Raw genomic sequence first — 21,935 nt, forward strand, 5'->3', positions numbered from 1 at the left:
TGACAAGGCGGTGGCCATAGCTAGAAGGTTGCTAGGCTGTTTAGAGGTGTGACCAGCAGAAGAAAGGAGGTGTTGATGCCCCTGTCTAAGTCGTTGGTGAGGCCCCACCTGGAGTATTGTGTTCAGTTTTGGAGGCCGTATCTTGCTAAGGATGTAAAAAGAATTGAAGCGGTGCAAAGAAAAGCTACGAGAATGGTATGGGATTTGCGTTACAAGACGTATGAGGAGAGACTTGCCGACCTAAACATGTATACTCTGGAGGAAAGGAGAAACAGGGGTGATATGATACAGACGTTCAAATATTTGAAAGGTATTAATCCGCAAACGAACCTTTTCCAGAGATGCGAAGGCGGTAGAACGAGAGGACATGAAATGAGATTGAGGGGGGGGCAGACTCAAGAAAAATGTCAGGAAGTATTTTTTCACAGAGAGAGTAGTGGATGCTTGGAATGCCCTCCCGTGGGAGGTGGTGGAGATGAAAACGGTAACGGAATTCAAACATGCGTGGGATAAACATAAAGGAATCCTGTTCAGAAGGAATGGATCCTCAGGAGCTTAGCCGAGATTGGGTGGCAAGAGCCGGTAGTGGGAAGCGGGGATAGTGCTGGGCAGACTTATACGGTCTGTGCCCTGAAAAAGACAGGTACAAATCAAGGTAAGGTATACACAAAATGTGGCACATATGAGTTATCTTGTTGGGCAGACTGGATGGACCGTGCAGGTCTTTTTCTGTCGTCATCTACTATGTTACTATGTCTGGGTCTGATCTCTCTACAGCTCCCCCCCCCCCCCCCCCACCAGTCCTCCACCTGGAGGCTCACGGAGATACAGTGCTGAAAGTGGCCTATCTCTTTTGGGCCGGTGGAGCCTTTCCTCTGCTGTGACCCGCCCATAGGAAGTTGCATCAGAGAGGAAGGACACAACAAAGAAAAGGTTCTGCCTGCCCAAGAGAGAGGCCACCTTTAGTGCTGTGTCATCAGCGAACTGCCTCGCTGCAAGGGGTGAGTGTGTGTAGAATTGTAAAGACGCCATACCTGGCACAGGGAAGAAGAGGAGAGGAAGGGTGAGTTCAGCTGCAGGCGTTCCCCACCATTGAGCGGGTTTGGGCATTTTGCCAGCCTTGCTCATTGGTAGTTATGTCCCTGGTTGTTACTACCAGGGGTGACTGCTGCTAAGGGAAGTGCACTTAAGGTAAATCTCCTGGTTGGCGAAAGTGCATGTATAGCTCTGCATTGCTGGCTGGGGTGGTGAGGGAGGAGGAATATAAAAGAGAGGGCAAAATGGAAGCTAAGAAGTTTAATTTTTATGCTATAAATATATAAAACAAATACAGAAAAAAAGTTAAAAACAGATATGCCCTTTTAGTGCATAGTATCAATTTTTCAAAACATGCAAAATTAGTTTCTTCATACTATTTACCTAATTCATTATTATCCTTTTCGTACAATAACTGTGAATTTTAAAGGTATTTATAAGCAGAAAGTCATTCAGAGTTGAGTGACTAAAGCGTGGTTTCAGGTTTGCACCAATCTTTCAAAAATAACACACATTTGCAAAAAAAATTTTTTAACATATTTTGGCATTTCTACCCATCTCTTCTATGTTTCCAACCACTGTTGGTACCAGAGTGCCACCAATGCCAGGCTGCACTGCAATAAAGTTATCCATTACTTAGATTGTCCAACTGTGCTTTTCCATACGAGATGTGTATTTCTCTGCAATTATTAACAATACACATATCCTGAATCTGAATGCATAAATGAACTGTAGAGTCCATAGGCTGCATCTATAGCTCTGTCTCATCAATGTTCTCATCAGGGCAGCAGTAATACTCCACAAAACAGATCTGTCCATCTTCATTCCGGATCATGTACTGCAAGGAGAGAAATCCCCGGTTATCGGTTCGAATAGACACTTTACAGGATAATGCCAGGGCCTTGGTAGATGGCTTGAGCAAAGATAGTTTATACCTGCAAACAGAGAATAATATAACTAAGTTTCCAATGTCCACAGCTTGCACAACTCAAATGGGGTGTCTAGGGGAAAATAGATTTGCGATAGCTTTTATTGGACAAAGCAATGCAAAAGTTAGCCTAAGAAGATGTTGTACATGGGCTCGAGACCATAAAGGTTGGATCTGAAGACACCTAGGTGCTATCCAAAATCTGAAGGAGGAAACTAATCTCAAATTGTCTCCTATGTAGGCCCAAAAATAATTTCTAAACTGTAAAGGAGAAAATTTACAAAGGTTATATATAAGTCATACTTTGAAATACTCTCTGAATTTACTACCAATCCAATATTTCTACTATGGACTGACCTATTGGTCTGCGTCTGACTACAGTGGAAAGCTTCCATTAGATCTGAGTCCTTGGGATAGTCCAGGTGGGCACTTCCTGCATCTCCAAATGTAGATAATCTAAAACACAAAATTGAAATACTGGAATCAGACAAAATTTGCCAATGTAGCCTAACAAAACAATAAAAACGTGATTTTTAACTAATTTTGGAAAAAACATAACTAGAACTAATGATGCATATTTCTAGACTTTTAGATTAGGACTAACAATGTAGCCCGAAGGACAGATCTCAACTACATGCGAGGTGAGAAAAAATATTCAGGAAAGGTTGGTGATCATGAAGCATTCCTTAGCATTCCTCCAAATTGACCCAGTCTGATGGGTTATGCACTCCCATCAGAAGAGGGAGACTGAGAACTTCTGACTTCTAAGAGAGCCAGTAAGTATGCTGTGTAGTTCCCCCAAGAGTCAGTATTTTTCATTCTCCAGCAGATAGTGGATGTGGTAAGCCTGTGCAGTCTTGGTCAGGTTATAGGCATGAAGTTCCCGGGGTGGGGGGGGGGGGTGTCTTTTTGTTTTACTTGCTGAGAGTCCTTGTAAAAAAATAAAATTTCTAGAGTGTTTTCTCTCTGTGCTTTTTTTTCCCCCTTGGAGACAGATTGGGGCCAAGGTCTGAAGGGGTCTCATTAGCCCCAGGAGTGTCATATCTGGGTGGCCGGGTCCCTTCTCCCCACTCCCCTTGGGGATTGCTGTACATATGTGCCTCGGCTGTAATTCTGCTTTGCAGCAGACAGGCAGTGTTGACAGTGAGTGGGGGGTTTGGCTATATATTAAAAAAAAACAAAAAAAACCTAATTTTAGTATAGAGATTGCATCCTTGCAGCACTGTGAGCTCTGTACCGGCTGCTTGTCTTCCCACTGAGTTTGATTAGCTGAGCATCCTTCATGAGGGATCCCTTGGAACTTGAAGGCATTGCACGCCGCTTGGAGGCACTGTGAAGCCATGATGAGCACTGACAGGCTCAAGCGGTGCTCAGCTTGCCAGCCTAAGGGCTTAGACTCAGTGAGAGTCTGCAAGTTTTGTGCCAGCAGCAGGGGAGCTGGAGCATCTGAGGGGTCCCCTGTGGGGACTCAAAGGAAGTAGGTCACTCAAGTGACCTGGAGTTGGGTGAAGACCTGGTTTTGGTGGTAGTTTCACAGTAGAGTGTATGCTCTACACAGAGCTTTCTGCATGTGGCTCCTAGTAAAAAAATAAAGCAACAAATGCAAATGGTGCAATTCAGTACCTGAAATAAGGCTTGTCTGGGGACATGGTAATCTGCAGCACTTCACTGGTCATATCAAGCTCAGCAAATGCCTCCCGCAGGCCCTCAGACTGAAGAATAATCTTATTAATGACATTGGTGCTGCAGAAATCAAAGTCAAGTGTCTCTTCAGGCTCTTGGGTATGAATTTTACACACTGTTACTACTCCTCCTTCTTCAAGAAACAAAGTCACAGGATGACCATAGCCCATGTAACACATTCGCAGAGCTGTCGAGGATGCTAAAGACAGAGAAAAATGAAAGTGGGAAATAATTCCAAGATATAAAGCCCTATCACTGAAGGCAGGAGCCAGAGATGTAGAATAAATTGGAATATCCTGTTCTCATCAATGGCAGACAGCATAAGAGGGACTGAGCTGTAACAACAGAAGAGAGGGCTACAAGCATATGTGGTATGTATTTTATTGATACATTACAAGAATTCAGTACTTAGCATACAACCAGTGTTATTGTGTGGACTATAATCCATACTGTAATAATGAATCTATCAGGCTATTTACTGTAATACTATAAATATTACATGTTTAAAAAAATGTTTTTCTTTGGAAAGAAAAACTCACATGACAATTTAGTATGATTTCTCATAATGCATGGTCATCTGGAGATTTCTATGCCCAATGGCTTATGAAAAGATGAGTAATAATTTCTGTTTCTTAAACAAGCTATTTAACTACTGTGATCAACAATTCCAGAATGCAAGGTATGATCAACACACTGCATTTTCTGAAAGACTTAGGGTTGGTACAAGGTTATTATGTACCCTAGGTAATTTCTTTAGCTTTGTACGCCCTTCAATTTTCTTTCAGCCCCCTAAGCCCCTGACCATGAGATTTTAATTAAACTCAATCAAGATTACTCCAACATCAACCCTCCCAGAATGGTCCTGTAGAAACCCATAACTCAGAATTGTAAGTAACTAAAGAACCTGACTTACAACGCACTTTGAGCTTGGATTTGGAAAGGCAGTAATCTAATCTAAAATGCCAAATCCTAAATATTAAACCACTTTCACACATACATAGTGGAGGAGTACTTTATAAAGGTTTCTCTGCTTTATATGTGGAAAGGGCTGTGCAATTTTATTAAAAGAGGATTCTAATAAATAGATTTATAAAAAAAAAAAAAGAGGTATACATACGTATAAGTAGGTGTAGTGACAAGATGGCATATGTGTGTGCCATATGTAGGTATGGGATGCAGTTTGAGCAGAGAAGGGGCAGAGTTGCAATGTATGCACATAATTTATAAAATACATGAATAGATGCACATATTTACATCAGCTTCAGAGTAGGAGTAAACATGTGCATTACAGGGTCTGATTTTAGATGCCTAATTTATAAAAGACACATAGGCGTCTATGTTGCCTTTATAAAACAGGTGCCTTTTTGGACTTCGTACATACACATCCTATTATAAGAACATAAGAATAGCCATACTGGGTCAGAACAATGGTCCATCTAGTCCAGTATCCTGCTTCCAAAAGTAGCCAATAAGGTCACAAGTACCTCATAGAATCCCAAATAGTAGTAAGATTCATGCTACTGGTCCCATTGACAAGCAGTGGCTTTCCCCATTTCTATCTCAATAGAGACTATGGACCTTTCCTCCAGGAACTTGTCCAAACCTCTTTAAACCCAGATACACTAATTGCCGATACCACATCCTCTGACAACGAGTTTCAGAGATTAACAATTTGTTGAGTAAAAAAAAATTTCTATCCTGTTCACTTTAAAAGTAATACCATGTAACTTCCTTGAGTGTCTCCTAGTCTTTGTATTTTTTGAAAGAGCAAAAAATTAATTTATGTTTACCCATTCTACACCTCTCAATACTTTGCACTTCTATCATATCCCCATTTACCCATCTCTTTTCCAAGCTGAAGAGTCCAAATGCTGTTAAATTTAAGTTTTACTGTCTCGCGGTCTCTATTTGGTGTTGCACGACCTACGATAGAAGAAAGGCAGCCGAAGTAGAGACCAAATCAGTGGATAATATGATAGGTGTGCATCCTTTACATCACTTATCCTAGCTGCCACAATGTACCATGGCATCGCCTCTCAGAATGCTGAACATAATGAATCTCCACCGTACATTTCACTCTAGCCGTGATTGTCACTACAGGGTTGATACTCACTGCTGCAGGTAGTGCTGTACATGAAAGCCACTTCTATCTGTTCCCACTGCCACAGGAATAGTTGTATGTGCACGCCACTCACTACTATCTGTTCACTCTCCACTGATATAGACTCCATTGTATCATGCTGAATAATATCTGAAGACAATTTACACTAAAACAGACAATTATACCATGCACTGGCAACCACATTCTTGCATGAATCCTCGAATCTCTAATACTGTATATTTAACAACAATTTCATAACCAGAGGATCCTTACATAGGGTCCCCCACAAGGACCCCGTGCCTAAAAGCCCTATATGAGAATAACTGGAGGGTATCTAAATAGGATTCACAATGTGGCATATTTTAAAAGCACTTAGCCTTCCAAAGTTCCATAGAAACCTATGGAACTTTGGAAGGCTAAGTGCTTTGAAAATATGCCTGAATATGACTTCCAACAGGCAGCCAGCCCCATGTGACCAAACGCATAATAACTGGTGGGTACCTAAACAGGATTCACAATAGGACTTCCAACAGACAGTCCCACATGCCCAAACACATCTTAGAATGGCAAACATCAGAACATGGGTTTCACACTACATGATAATAATATGGATAACTGGGATATTAGCGGCATCACCTAACAAATGGAACAAAATCCCTATATGCATCACTGACAAACAAAGACCCCATCATCAACTGGATACACCAAACTATAACCCTCACAACAGAACAGAGACAAAACCTAAAACCAACAACAAAAGGACAAGCCAGAACAACACACAACAAGATCACAATCAAAAATCAGACAGACCGCACTGACAACTACAGATTATCAAACACAACAAAATCATTCACGATACATACACCAAGATACCCACAGGATATATAAATGCACGATCGGCAGTCAACAAGAAAGCCCTACTGAGAGACTGGATTGGAACAGAAAAACTAGGATTACTACTCTTAAAAGAAACATGGCTACACCTAGAAGATGACCCAATATTGCTGGACCTATGCCTCCTGGATACAAAACAATGCACATAAATAGAAACAAAAAAAAAGGAGGAAGAGTCGCAATAATATACAAATCCACTTTCACTGTTGAACCTGTCGCTAAACATTTATCCTTAGCGATCAAAATCCTATCACGCAAAGTTACTGACACAACACTCAAAGGCCAACTATGTACCATAATTAGATTGTAAGCTCTGTCGAGCAGGGACTGTCTTTTCATGTTCAAGTGTACAGCGCTGCGTACGTCTAGTTGCACTATAGACATGATAAGTAGTAGTAGTTGTAATACTGATCTATCGACCCCCAGGAATTTGGACAAATTCCCAAGACAAATTGGAGAGATCATTCTGCACCTAGACAAACAGAACAGCACTAACACCAAAACTCTAATGAACTTCCTAAACCAATGGAACTTCACAACAGCATAAGGTACCTCATCCCACACAAAATACCACCTATTAGACTTACTAGCCTACAGGTTATCAATAAGCAACAATCACACAAAAGAGAATCACAAATGGGAAGAGGTGCCATGGTCTGACCACAGCAAGCTCACTTTCACACTGCAATGGAAAGTGGACGGAAAGAACAGAAAACCAAGGTCACCACATACACTCACGACCTGAGGGAAAATAGACAACCACACCTTCTGGATAAGAATGTTGACTGCACATAGCAACTTAGAACCAAATGACATCCATTTCATGAGGAACTGGGATGAAACATGTGAAAAGACACTGGACAAAATAAGCACCACTTAAAAGAAAAATAATAAACACCCAAGATCTTGATTCAAAGATGAGCTACTACATATGAAAAAACTATATAGGAGGTTAGAAAGAAATAGGGCCAAAAGCAAAAAAAAATAGACACATGGAGAAAACTGATAAGAACATACAAACGCAATTTAAAGAAAGCCAAAGTGGAATACTATAACACTTACACAAATCCAGAACAGACTAATACGAAAAAAGTATTTGAACTCATGAACAGTCTACTGAGAACACAGGAAATACTGGTATCAACTGAAACATCACCTACTGCAAACGAGTTAACTGAATACTTCGAACAAAAAAATAGCAAAGATAAGGTCTAACCTCGCAACATCACAAACGTTCATTACCAACTTCCTACATGACTGTGAAAGCAACAACACATACCATGGCAGACAGAATCTGGGAGGGCTGAGAGTGCAATGATGTTTGCATGATATGTTGCGTTTAAAGAGTCCAGCCTCAGCAACAGGTTTTACTGAGCACTCACAGATAGTAAGTTAAATAATTTAATAGAACACACGAGTCACAGCAGAAAACCCCCCAAATAAAAATAGATAGAAAACATACAGATAGTACAACGGTTTCTTAAACAAAGTAGTCAGCATTCAAACCACCCAAAATAACAGTAAAGGCACTACTGATGAAATACACACATGTGAGATGTATGCTACACAAATGCCCCAACAGCAGACCTGCAATTTCATATCTGGCTCAGTATATCCTCCAGATTCACTGAAACTTCTTTCAGTTTCTCTGCATCATCACCCTTGAAAACCATCTCCTGTACAGGTAGATCTGTTACATCTTTTTCAGTAAAGACCAAGGCATTTAGCCTCTCTGCTATGGCCCTGTCCTCCCTGAGTGCCCCTTTTACTCCTTGATGACCTAACAGTCCCACAGATTCTCTCACAGGCTTTCTGCTTCTGATTTACCTGAAGAAAAGTTTCTACTATGAGCTTTTGTGTCCAAGGCAAGATTCTCTTCGTATTCTCTTTATCAATGCTTTGCATCTAACTTGCCAGTGATTATGTTGCTTCTTGCTTTCTTCATTCAGATCTTTTTTTTTTTTTAATATATTTTAAAAGATGTTCCTTCTAATAAACTCTTTCACTTCTTCCTTTAATCATGCTGGCTGTTGTTTGCTCTTCTTTCCATCTTATGAATACATGGAATACATCTGGTATGGGCTACCAAAACAGTATTTTTAAACAATGTCCATGCCTAATTTAAAGTCCTAACCTTTGCAGCTGAGCCGTTCAGCTTTTTTTTTTTTTTTAAAACATTTTCCTCATTTTACCATAGTTACCCTTTTGAAAATTAAGGTGTCTGCTCGCTCTTCCAGGACTACCGCTGGCCCAATGCGGCTGTCGGCGGTTGTCCTACCCCAAGTGCACACCATTTCTGGGGGAAAAAGAAAACCCCTGGAAATAGCTTGTGATGCTAGGGTCCACCTTGGGGGTCAGCACAAGAAAAAGATCTAGGTGTCGTTGTAGATAATATGCTGAAATCTTCTGCTCAGTGTGCGGCATTATTAGGAAAGGGATGGTAAGACTGAAAATACTATAGTGCCTCTGTATTGTTCCATGGTGTAACCACACCTTGAGTACTGCGTTCAGTTCTGGTCGCCTTATCTCAAAAAAGATATAGCATAAAGGTTCAAAGAAGAGCGATCAGAATGATAAAGGAGATGGAACTCCTCTCATATGAGGAAAGGCTAAAGAGGTTAAGGCTCTTAAGCTTGGAAAAGAGACAGATGAGGGGAGATATGATTGAGGACTACAAAATCTTGAGTGGTGTAGAACGAGTAAAAGTAAATCAATTTTTTTACTCGTTCCAAAAGTACAAAGAGTGGAGGACACTCAAGGAAGTTACATGGAAATACTTTTAAAACAAACAGGAGGAAATATTTTTTCACTCAACGAATAGTTAAACTCTGGAACTCTTTGCCCAGAGGATGTGGCAACAGCAGTTAGTGTATCTGGGTTAAAAAAAAAAAAGGTTTGGACATGTTCCTGGAGGAAAAGTCCGTAGTCTGCTATTGAGACAGACATGGGGAAGCAAATGCTTGCCCTGGGATTTGTAGCATGGAATGTTGCCACAATTTGGGTTTCTGCCAGGTACTTGTGACCTGACTTGGCCACTGTTGGAAACAGGTTACTGGGCTAGATGGACCATTGGTCTTGACCCAATATGGTTACTCTTATGTTCTTGAAAAAACAAAAAATATCCATGGCCCAAGTGCTCACCCTTCTAACCCCTCCAGACTTCCCAATCCCTGCCACACAATTCTAAAGACAGGAGTAATGCCCGATTGCTCCTGTCTCCTGTACCATCATCTTTCATCTTTCAAAGTGGCAATGTCTGACTCCTGGCAGTGCATCCTGATGTCATTTTGAAAGATGGCGGAAGTGGAGGCAGGAGAGATTCGGCATCAATCCAACCTTTAGAAGTGGGTGATTGGGAACTGGACAGTCTAAGTAGGATCAGGGAGTTGTCCATTATGGGTGGGGTGGGAGGCGGGTTGCATTGCTTCTGAGGTGGGTGGGTGAGAAGTCACAACTCTAGGTGAGGTTATGGGAAGCAATGGAGTTGTCTGGGGGGAAGGGGGAGGGGTTTGCAAGAATATGGGGGCCAGTATTGGGTTTGGTGGGAGGGGAGGGCTTAGAAAACTATGTGGAATTATGCATGCCCTAATTAGTTATGTGGGAAAACTATGTATATGCATAATCATTTAATTCCCCGGGGTGTAGCTTATGCTATGGACAGGAAGATAACCATGTGACTTTGGATAGGCTGATCTCATTTCCTTACATTTACATTTGAGACTGCAAATTCTTTTGTTAGTAACATGGTAAATATTTTTATTGTGGCCCTATGTAAATGAGAACATTTAAAAATCATTAAAAAATTTAAATTACAATCTAGGCAATACCTGGCAAAGCACTGGTCCCAAACATAGTTAGGCAGTCTAAAAGTACAGTTAAATTAATTCTAAATACCACCGAATCCTCCTTGATTGTGTACTCTTGAAATATTCCTGCCTGAAAAAAGAAGACGAAATAATAAAGTTCCGGCCCCAAATTTGCAAAACTCATTCAACTAAATTGTATAATATTCTAATCAAACAAATCAGATTTTACTTTCACTACTGATATGTATTAATTGAATATGTTAAATTTCCTTTATTACCCAATGAGGATATTATTATGCTGAATAGAATCTGTTTTACAAGTTCTAAAACAACCAAATTTAAGTTGCCAACTTGGCAAGACAGAAAAAACTCTTTTAAACTACAAATCAGAAAGCATTAAAGTAGTATTTCTACATACATCACATGGGCAGACTGGATGGACCGTGCAGGTCTTTTTCTGCCGTCATCTACTATGTTACTAACCAGCTTATAATCGAACGAGAATAACGCCCAAGTTCCGACCTAAATCGGGAGATGGGCGTTCTTCTCACAAAAACAAATAAAGCGGCATAATCGAAAGCCGAACTTTGGACGCTTTCAACTGCACTCCGTCGCGGATGCGGACAAAGTTGACGGGGGAGTGTCGGAGGCGTGGTGAAGGCGGAACTGGGGCGTGGTTATCACCCGAACAGAGATGGGCGCCCTTCGCCGATAATGGATGCGTTTGTAGCTAGAATTTAGGGCACTTTTCCTGGACCCTGTTTTTTGACGAATAGGGCCCCAAAACGTGCCCTAAATGACCAGATGACCCCCAGAGGGAGTCGGGGATGACCTCCCCTGACTCCCCCAGTGGTCACTAACCCCCTCCCACCACAACAAATGATGTTTCACAACTTTTTACTTTCACCCTCAAATGTCATACCCTCCTCCCAAGCAGCAGTATGCAGGTCCCTGGAACAGTTGTTAGGGGGTGCAGTGGACGTCAGGCAGGTGGACCCAGGCCCATCCCCCCCCTACCTGTTACAATTGTGCTGCTTAATGCTACTAGTCGTCCAACCCCCCCCAAACCCCCTGTACCCACATGTAGGTGCCCCCCTTCACCGCTTAGGGCTATAGTACTGGTGTAGACTTGTGGGCAGTGGGTTTTGAGGGGGATTTGGGGGGCTCAACACCCAAGGGAAGGGTGCTATGCACCTGGGAGCTCTTTTACCTTTTTTTTTGTTTTTGTAAAAGTGCCCCCTAGGGTGCCCGGTTGGTGTCCTGGCATGTGAGGGGGACCAGTGCACTATGAATCCTGGCCCCTCCCACGAACAAATGCCTTGCATTTATTCGTTTTTGAGCTGGGCGATTTCATTTTCCATTATCGGTGAAAAGCAAAAACGCCCAGCTCACACCTTGGCGAATAAAGCATGGGCGTCTATTTTTTTAAAAAAATACGGTTCACTCCGCCCCTTCACGGACCCGTTCTCGGAGATTAACGCCCATGGAGATAGGCGTTTCTGGTCGATTATGCCCCTCTATGTCATCAAAATATACAACGTAATACATTGAAGATTGGTGCTTAACCGGCCAATTGCTGACTCTGCCCCAGAACGCCTCCAAAATACCTGGTTTTTCATTGGGCACTATTTGGACATTTTCAGTGGTGTTGTCCAGTTAAGTGCCATGGTATATGACTGGTTAGCCACAAACAAATGATTTAAATGGCCAGGAGCCATTTCTGTCCAGTTAAATTGATTTGAATATCTACCCCCTATACTTTCAGTGCAAAAGAACAATTACAGAAATTGGTATCAGTGAAGAAGAGACTGAATCTTTCCTCTTCTTTGTGCAGGCAGGATCGTACGGAGTTGGAACTGCTCCCTGTGCAATATGGTCCCTGGTGCCCCTACCTTGCCCCATGGCTAAGAAGAGGAGACAATGGATAGGGAGCAATTTTAGTGCCCCCGCCTCCCTTGCACCCTGTGCAGCAATACCACTCACACAGTCCTTGGTACGACCCTGTGTGCTGTTCAAGGTCAATCGTGACTGAAGCGCTCCCAATGCCAATGATTCCCCAGCATCTAATGCAGCTCCTAGACCCCTTGAGATTGATGATGATGTCAATGACCAAACTTAGAAGTTCTGAAGGTCATCTCACGCTGTTCTTCATGGATATAAAGTCCTTTCTGGAAATCCAGTTTACACTGAAAGGGATCATGATTGGGATGTTCTACATTCACAAGCTGTGGGTATCTGCTCTGGATATGGTCTTGCATACCACACATCACCAATAAATAACAGGGAAATCAAACAACTTGATTTTTAAAATGTAACCATGGCTAGCACATCCCTAACTTGGAAAACAGACAATCTAACTAAGATATAATGGGAATACACCTGAAAAAGGTCTGAATGACGGCAACAATTTCAAATGAAAAACACTAAAAACACAGTTTCCTCTCGCATAGTGTACTGAGTACATGTTCAAACAGCTGTGTAGAAGAAGATGGATACCATTTGCACACTGGACATTACCTTGGATTTGGCTCTATTATTTTGACTGTGGATTTCTTTGCTTTTCTGACACTTTAAAGAATTAAGACAATCTCAGCTGACAGGGCATACGGTTTCTTCTTACTTTGGCAATTCCAAAAATTAATTACTGCAATGCACTCCACAACAGGCTTCATGTGGCAGGCATAAAATGATTTCAGTTGGTATAGAGTACTCCAGTGAAATTATTGTATGGTGTGAGACAGTGTGAGCATGTTTCTCTGCTTCTTGTGGTGCAACACTGGTTACTGGCTTTGTACCATATTAACACAGTAACACAGTAGATGACAGCAGAAAAAGACCTGCATGGTCCATCCAGTCTACCCAACAAGATAAACTCATATGTGCCACTTTTTGTGTATACCTTACCTTGACTTGTACCTGTCTGTTTCAGGGCACAGACCGTATAAGTCTGCCCAGCACTATCCCCGCCCCCCAACCACCAGCCCCGCCTCCCACCACCAGTTCTGGCACAGACCGTATAAGTCTGCCCAGAACTATCCCCGCCTCCCACTACCGGCTCTGCCACCCAATCTCGGCTAAGCTCCTGAGGATCCATTCACTCTGCAGGATTCCTTTATGTTTATCCCATGCATGTTTGAATTCCGTTACCGTTTTCATCTCCACCACCTCCCGCGGGAGGGCATTCCCAAGTATCCACTACTCTCTCCGTGAAAAAATACTTCCTGACATTTTTCTTGAGTCTGCCCCCCTTCAATCTCATTTCATGTCCTCTCGTTCTACCGCCTTCGCATCTTCGGAAAAGGTTCATTTGCGGATTAATACCTTTCAAATATTTGAACGTCTGTATCATATCACCCCTGTTTCTCCTTTCCTCCAGAGTATACATGTTCAGGTCATCAAGTCTCTCCTCATACGTCTTGTATCGCAAATCCCATACCATTCTCATAGCTTTTCTTTGCACCGCTTCAATTCTTTTTACATCCTTAGCAAGATACGGCCTCCAAAACTGAACACAATACTCTAGGTGGGGCCTCACCAATGACTTATACAGGGGCATCAACACCCCCTTTCTTATGCTGGTCACACCTCTCTCTATACAGCCTAACAACCTTCTAGCTATGATTGTTCAACATGCTTTGTATTCCTTTCAGCCCCTATATCTGGATAATTTTCTACTCCCTTATGTTCCCTTATATACTCTCCATTCACCTCATGAATCTCTCACCATCCTCTCTCCTAGAAAGGTTAGATTAGACATTACATTCATTCAGCTTTGCTGTTATAGCTCCTTTCTTTTGGAACACCCTTCCTCCTTATTTTCAGTAAGCGTCATCATATTCTGAATTCAACAAGCTTTTGAGGGAATCATAAAGGGCTGGGAGCGTGTGAATTTTTACACAAATTTTCTGTGTGGCCCTGTATGTTGATGTTTTTCATTTTTTTAAATATCCTTTTAGAACTCTAAACTGTCTTGATAGGTTTCTTTGCCTGAAAGATAGTATAGCAAGTATTTCTAAATAAAAATGGAAAATTGCATGCATGTGCAATAAGGCTTCTCAAAAGCTTCCAGATTAATTTAAGATGGGGAAACTTCTCCATGCAGCTCCATCTGATAACATTGCTCATCTGTGAAGCTCTTTCTGTTGTATGGACTGATAATTTCCGTTCCATACACAGATTGCAATACGTCACAAGTTATATATGCGGTACAATGCCCTTGCCACAAATGGTACATTGAACAAACTAGACGCAAGATTAAACAACGCATTGCAGAACATCTGAGCAATTTGCGTAATCAAAAACGTGATGTTCCCCTTGTGGACCACTGGGCGCAACATAAGCACACCGATAGGGATTTGAAATATGTGGTTTTGGTACAAGTACATTTGCAAAGGGGAGAAGACATCGCCAGAATCCTTATTCATAGGGAACAACGGTTTATCAATGAATGGGACACGATTCAACCTAATGGGTTAAATAAAGAAATAGAGTGGTTAGTTTGAGGGCGGTGACACATGGGCTTCCAACCAATGAGAACTCAATAGATAATGATCTTTCAAATACAACCCCAATGAGCATGTGCCGACGTCTCAGTAGGGGTTGGAGCTTGACAAACAGACTCCCCAGGGTTGACCGAGCGAAGCAAGTTGACTAAACAAAAAAGGTAATTAATAAATATTGTAAAAGATTTAGATATATTTAGATGCACGAGAGTTTACAATGCCTGAGTTGATATTGTTACATTTATAGAATACGTTCTCCTAAGGACGCCAGCAAGGCGAAACGTGGCACCACATAGAGAACATAGAACAGCTGACAATGAAACCCACTTTGAAGACTTTTTATTGCACTTATATAGCACTATGCACAGACAGAACCAGCAGCACAGATAAAGTACTCAAGCACTCCTGAACCTGGAACAAGATAAGGACCTCTATACCTGCATTGTGAATTGGACTATGGTCCATATCTAATTATAAAATCATAGAGTAGTATTTCTAAACCCGTTCCACTCCACTCATTATTTTATAGATCTCTATCATATCTCCCCTCAGCCGTCATTTCTCCAAGCTGAAGAGAACTAGCCGCGTTAGCCTTTCCTCTTAGGGAAGTCATCCCAGCCCCTTTATCATTTTTATCCCCCTTCTTTGTACCTTTTCTAATTCCACTATATCTTTTTTGAGATGCAGTGACTGGAACTGCACACAGTATTTGAGGTGCGGTCAAACCATGGAGCGATACAAAGGCTTTATAATGTCCTCATTTTTGTTTTCCATTCCTTTCTTTTATCACCACACCCTCTTTATTTCTTTGTTGCTTTTATTTATGTTTCTTATATGCCTACTAATATATTGTGTATTTGTATTTTACCGAACCGGAGCCTGCCTCTACGGTATTGTGTAAGCCACATTGAGCCTGCAACTAAGTAGGAAAATGTGGGGTATAAATGTGTTAAATAAATAAACATCGAATAATACTATTAATAGGAATAATATAACAGAAGGCAGGCAGGGTACAGTGCGATGATGGACAAGACAATATAGTGCTATATGCTGGTTCTGCGGAACATTATAGTATGGCACTTTTTGACACACTGAGCACAGCAATTTTAAAAACAAAAAAATATAAATTATTAGTATGAATGGTTAAACTGGTATAAAATCAAGAGTTAAAAATTAAATGCCAAGAAGCATAGAGTGATGCACTTGGGGTGCAGAAACCCGAAAGAGAAATACTGAATAGGAGGGGAGAGATTAGTAAGCTCGACTCAGGAGAGAGACCGTGGGGTGTTGGTGTCTGAGGATCTAAAGGTGAAGAACAATGCAACAGCCGTGGCCAGAAGGATGCTAGGCTGAGTAGAGAGGGGCATAACCAGCAGAAGAAAGGAGGTGTTGATGCCCCTCTACAAGTCATTGGTGAGGCCCCACTTGGAGTATTGTGTTCAGTTTTGGAGGCCGTATCTTGCTAAAGATGTAAAAAGACTGGAAGCGGTGCAAAGAAAAGCTATGAAAATGGTATGGGATTTGCGTTGCAAACTGTACGAGGAGAGACTTGCTGACCTGAACATATATACCTTGGAGAAAAGGAGGAACAGGGGAGATATGATACAGACGTTCAAATATTTGAAAGGTATTAATCCGCAAATGAACCTAGAGGACATGAATTGAGGTTGAAGGGGGGCAGACTCAGGACTAACGTCAGGAAGTATTTTTTCACGGAGAGGGTGGTGGATATGTGGAATGCCCTCCCGTGGGAGGTGGTGCAGATGAAAACGGTAATGGAATTCAAACATGGTCCCAGTGCCATAGGCATTCTCCTTCCACCTCCAGTGTTCTCGAGATTGCTGTTCCCTGCATACTCAGTTCACTTGCTGCCCGTGGCTCTTCCTGCTCAGCCACGGATTCTGGCAGTCATCAGCAAGCACCACTGCATAGGAGAAAAGGCTGGCTCAAACTGAGGCAGGATCCATCAAATTGCTGGTCGGGGCTAAGTGAAATGCTTGGATCTGGCAAAGATGGAGGCAACACTTCCCTGCTTTCCCCTAACTTCCCAACAATCCATCCACAACAACAGGTAGCAAGCAGACCATATACAGTAAACATCCATATGTCCAGCTGCAGACTGAAGAGCAGAAGCTGCAGAACATGTCCCAGTTCTTCCCTTGAACTTCCTCATCATAAAGCAAGTACCAACAGCAAAGGAAAAAGGCTAGAAATCTGGAGCTAGTGTAGGATGCTTAATTACTTTTTGAATATTTCTATAATCATTCTTTCTTTTTGAAAGTTTAACATATTCTGTGTAGATCAGTGAAACAAGCTCCTACTTTAATGCATTCTGAATTGTATTTTCAAAACAGCATAATGTGAAAACATAGAAAGGTCTGAAAACTTTTAAAAGGTACTGTCTATTTCCCCTCTTGGCGATAAACAGTACATATCCTGTTGCACTGCTATTGTGGTGCTGGGGCACTGCCATCATGTGTTGCCTTTATAAAATAAACTCCTTTGTGGTCTTCTCACATAGGCATCCAGTTATAAGATCAAGCCCTTAATGACTATCAGCTCTTTTACAGCATCCTTTATGACGCAGAACATATACGAATTCACCTTTTTCACTCTATTTTAGTTTTTGTAAAATATTTATGTGTAATTTCTTTCCACTGTGATGTACCCTTTCCCTTTGGGTCCTATTCATTCTATGATTTATGCCCATGTGCACTGATTTTGAAGCCACTCTTCCTCCTTTATGCAGTCTACATCTCTAGAAACTGAAATAACATTTTGGACTCCAAAATGTTATGCTATGTCTTGTGCACATCAAATGTTCAGGGCATCCAAGAATAAGCCACCTGTGGTATCTGGAACCCTCCTAGCGCTCAATAACTGTTTACCAGTGATTCATATTATCTATCACTTTGTACTTATGGGACGACATAGAAGAAAACATTGGTAACATTACGGCAAATGTACGCCACATTTAACCTGCAAATAGGTGGGAAAATGTGGGATACAAATGCTACAAATAAAAAAATAAATAAATAATAACATACCTGAATGAAGGCATTTGCCTGCATGCACTTGGCATTTTCAACTGTCATCTTGATGCCATTCTTGGTTGCAAAACATGTTGCATGGTCCTTAAAATGAATAGCTTTTAAGATATTTGACAGATTTCTGACATTGTCAAGGTTGGCAACTAAAATATATTGATCATCGCCAGTTTCTGACTGGGTTGAGAAAGGCATCACCTGGTCTTTAACTGTCACCAGAATCCAGCGATGTTGACAAGAAATCAAAAGAACTGTTTATCAGGAAAACCTATAAAGAGACTGTAATTAGGGTTCATATTTGCTGCTGAATGCTACAGTGTTTCAGTCTGAAGATACATAATTGTGCAGCATCCTACTAGAAAGAAAAGTTCTCTCTGTTTAAAATTAACTCGACACGTGGTCTTCTGATCAGTAGAATGGTTGGCATCCACACAATCATTAAACAAATTTCCACAGAAGTAAATTAAAGTACCAGTTACTTTCTCAAAGTAATCCTTCACACCCATGCTACCCACTCCCACTGTGTGCTCACAGATCAAGGCCCTGGATTGGTTCTGATACTTTGCATAGGGCAGGCCCAACATCCAGGCACAGCCCAAGGGGGAGAGGTTGCTAAACAGCAGTGACAGCTACAGCAAAAACCAATAATGGTTCTAACAAACACAGAAGCTCAATGAAACCATAGGAGGTACTTTTATCAGTAGGCAGAGTGGGCAGTTTTCAAATAGTCCCTTTACTCAAATTATTCTGGCAAAGATGATATTGTGATAATCATGACTGTTTGGGGGTGGGATGGGAGCAGAGGCCTAAAGGTTAATTGGAGAAGGCAAGGCTAAAGGTTTGTCTAGTGGTGCCGAATGTACTTGTGCTGGCCCAGTTAACGTGAAAGTGCATCAATATATATAAATGGCGAGTGTCGTACTCACTCACAAATGTGCAGTAGAGACCCTCTCTGCCCCACCCCCGCGTCAATACATGATGACGGGGGCGGAACAGAGAGGGTCTCTGCGAGGGACACCGCCGTCGCTAACGCTCCCCCCACCCGGAGTCACCGCCACCACCCACCTTCCACCCGATCTGGCCCTCGCTCCGCTATTGAAACAGCGAGGGCACGCAGCTCTGCTGAGCTGCCATTGGCCTTCCTTCTTCTTCTCTGCCTGTGTCCTGCCCTTGACGACGTTACGTCACACGAGGGCGGGACACAGGCAGAGACGAAGGAAGGCCACGGCAGCTCAGCAGTAGAGCTGTGTGGTTCGTGCCCTCGCTGTTTCAATAGCGGAGCGAGGGCCCGACCGGGTGGAAGGTGGGTGGCGACGGCTCCGGGGGGGGGGGGGGGGGGAGAACTCGGAGGGGGAGCGGCAGCGGCGAACTCGGCAGTGGGATGGGGGGCCTTTCAACCCCCCCTTCCTATACTAGTCCGTTTTTACAGGCTGCACGGCTAGTAAGTACATAAATGTTGAAATACTAGGCCAGACTGAAGGTCCATCAAGCAAGCGCAGCATCCTGTTTCCAACAGTGGCCAATCCAGGTTACAAGTACCTGGCAAGATCCCAAAACAGTACAATTCATTTTATGCTGGTTATCCTAGAATAAACAGTGGATTTTGCCCAAGTCCACTTTAATAATGGTTTATAGACTTTTCTTTTAGGAAGCTACCCAAACCTTTTATAAACCCCGCTAACTGCTTCTACTATATTCTCTGACAATGAATTCCACACTTTAATTACACATTGAGTGAAGAAATAAGTACATAAGTATTGCCATACCGGGACAGACCAAAGGTCCATGAAGTCTAGCATCCTGTTTCCAACAGTGGCCAATCCAGGTCACAAATACCTGGCAAGATCCCCCCAAAAAGTACAAAACATTTTACTACTACTACTACTATTTAGCATTTTTATAGCGCTACAAAGCGTACGCTGCTAATCCCAGAAATATTTTCCCCAAGTCCAATTTAATATTGGTCTATGGACTTTTCCTTTAGGAAGCCATCCAAACCCTTTTCAAACTCTGCTAAGCTAACCACCTTTACCACATTTTCTGGCAACGAATTCCAGGTTGAATTAAACGTCGAGCGAAGAAAAATTTTCTCTGATTCGTTTCAAATTTACTACTTTGTAGCTTCATCGCATGCCCCCTAGTCCTAGTATTTTTGGAAAGCGTAAACAGATGCTTCACGTCTACCCGTTCCGCTCTGCTCATTATTTTATAGACCTCTATCATATCTCCCCTCAGCCGTCTTTTCTCCAAGCTGAAGAGCCCCAGCCACTTTAGCCTTTCCTCATAGGGAAGTCGTCCCATCCCCTTTATCATTTTCGTTGCCCTTCTCTGCACCTTTTCTAATTCCACTATATCTTTTTTGAGATGCGGCGACCAGAATTGAACACAATATTTGAAGTGCGGTCGCACCATGATGCGATACAAAGGCATTATGTCCTCATTTTTCTCCAATTTGTTTTAAATGTATTACTTTGTAGCGTCATTGTATGCCTCCTAGTCCTAGTATTTTTGTAGTGTAAACAAGTGCTTCACGTGTACCTGTTCCACTCCACTCATTATTTTATAGACCTCTATCACAGCTCCCCTCAGCCATCTTTAATCCAAGCTGATGAGCCCTAGCCGCTTTAGCCTTTCCTCATAGGGAAGTCATCACATCCCCCTTTACCATTTTCATCACCCTTCTCTGAACCTTTTCAAATTCCACTAAACTTGACAACCGCCTTCTGCCAGACTGATAATATGGAAACCTTAATGGCATGACAATACGTGCACAAGTTACCAAAACAAAATACACAAGGGTTAAAAAAAAATAATAACATAAAAAATACGATGAGCAACATACAAAACAGGCAGCCAGCTGCAGGATTAAGATGATCTGTCTTACTTTTTTTTTTAAATAACCTTCGCAGGGCCCACTCTACTCTTGATAGATTTGATAGATCTGTGCTTGCCCATCTTTTTGTGGCTATGACCCCATGATTGTGGTCAAATATAACTGTAAGACACCGTGACCCTGGAGGTGCAGAATAACTAAGTATCTATGGGGAGCCCACTTGGACCAGTACCCAAAAGGCAGGCTTTGTTGCCTCATTTGGGGTCCCAACCCACACATAGACGGTCGGTAGCCCAACTGTTTGGGGAGGCTAAAGGGGGCGGAGCTTACCTCCATACGCTCCGTGGCAGCGACGTCAATTAAGAAAAAGACTACAGGCTCGCCGCCAGCTTCTCCCTTCTCTCTGCACACAGTGTCCCGCCTTCTGCGGTGATGCATTTCCTGTTTCCGCGAGAGCGGGACAGTGTGTGCAGAGAGAAGGGAGAAGCTGGCGGCGAGCCTGTAGTCTTTTTCTTCATTGACGTTGCTGCCACGGAAATAAAAGATGAAAATGGGCGGGAGGGTGGGCTGCACCACAAGCGGAAGTCGACGATTGGGCTGGGGAGGCTTAGCTTCCCCAAGCCTCTTATACGGGGCGCCTATGAACCCACACTTTGGAAGCTACTACTACTATAAATCACTTCTATAGCGCTACCAGTCGTACGCAGCGCTTTACATTTGAACAGGAAGAAAGGCAGTCCCTGCTCAAAAGAGCTTACAATCTAAATCAGGACAAACAGACAGGATCAATAAGGATAAAGAAAGGACAGACAGAAGGACACAAGGATAAGATAAAAGTGACAAGTCAGGAGTCGAAAGCAGCATCAAACAGGTAGGCCTTTAGCCCGGATTTGAAGGCAGCCAGGGATGGAGCTAGACTCTAGCTGTGCAGCGCTAGATCCTGAGCTTCTGCTCCCACTCTAGTCCGTTCTCTTTCACTCACTTACATAACACATCGATTCCGCGCGGCCTTTCAACCTCGCACTCACATTTGAGCCTCGCCTCTGTTCCCTCCTCCCGTTCCCGCCGGCGGTTGTCCGGGTTACGGCGCTCCTCGTCAGAGTGAC

General features: G+C 42.5%; 1 protein-coding gene across 3 annotated transcripts; it reads right to left on the reverse strand.

Annotated features, from left to right (window-relative positions):
* Nucleotides 1-1,569: 1,569 nt before the first annotated feature.
* On the reverse strand, nt 1,570-21,910 carry RAD1 (RAD1 checkpoint DNA exonuclease). 3 transcript variants are annotated; one of them, XM_030193025.1, is made up of 6 exons: nt 21,858-21,910; nt 17,997-18,264; nt 10,469-10,577; nt 3,587-3,845; nt 2,321-2,419; nt 1,570-1,970 (listed from the first exon to the last, which is right to left on the reverse strand). In XM_030193025.1, exons 2-6 carry the CDS (start codon nt 18,189-18,191, stop codon nt 1,787-1,789), a joined length of 846 nt encoding a protein of 281 aa, XP_030048885.1. In that variant the 5' UTR covers nt 18,192-18,264; nt 21,858-21,910; the 3' UTR covers nt 1,570-1,786. The 3 variants fall into 3 exon arrangements, with proteins under 3 accessions (XP_030048885.1, XP_030048884.1, XP_030048886.1); XM_030193024.1 differs by having other exon boundaries at nt 21,816-21,899; XM_030193026.1 differs by having other exon boundaries at nt 17,997-18,247; nt 21,858-21,895.
* Nucleotides 21,911-21,935: the final 25 nt, after the last annotated feature.

The sequence above is a fragment of the Microcaecilia unicolor genome, chromosome 2, assembly GCF_901765095.1.
Source record: "Microcaecilia unicolor chromosome 2, aMicUni1.1, whole genome shotgun sequence".
In the NCBI taxonomy this organism is placed as follows: Eukaryota; Metazoa; Chordata; class Amphibia; order Gymnophiona; family Siphonopidae; genus Microcaecilia; species Microcaecilia unicolor.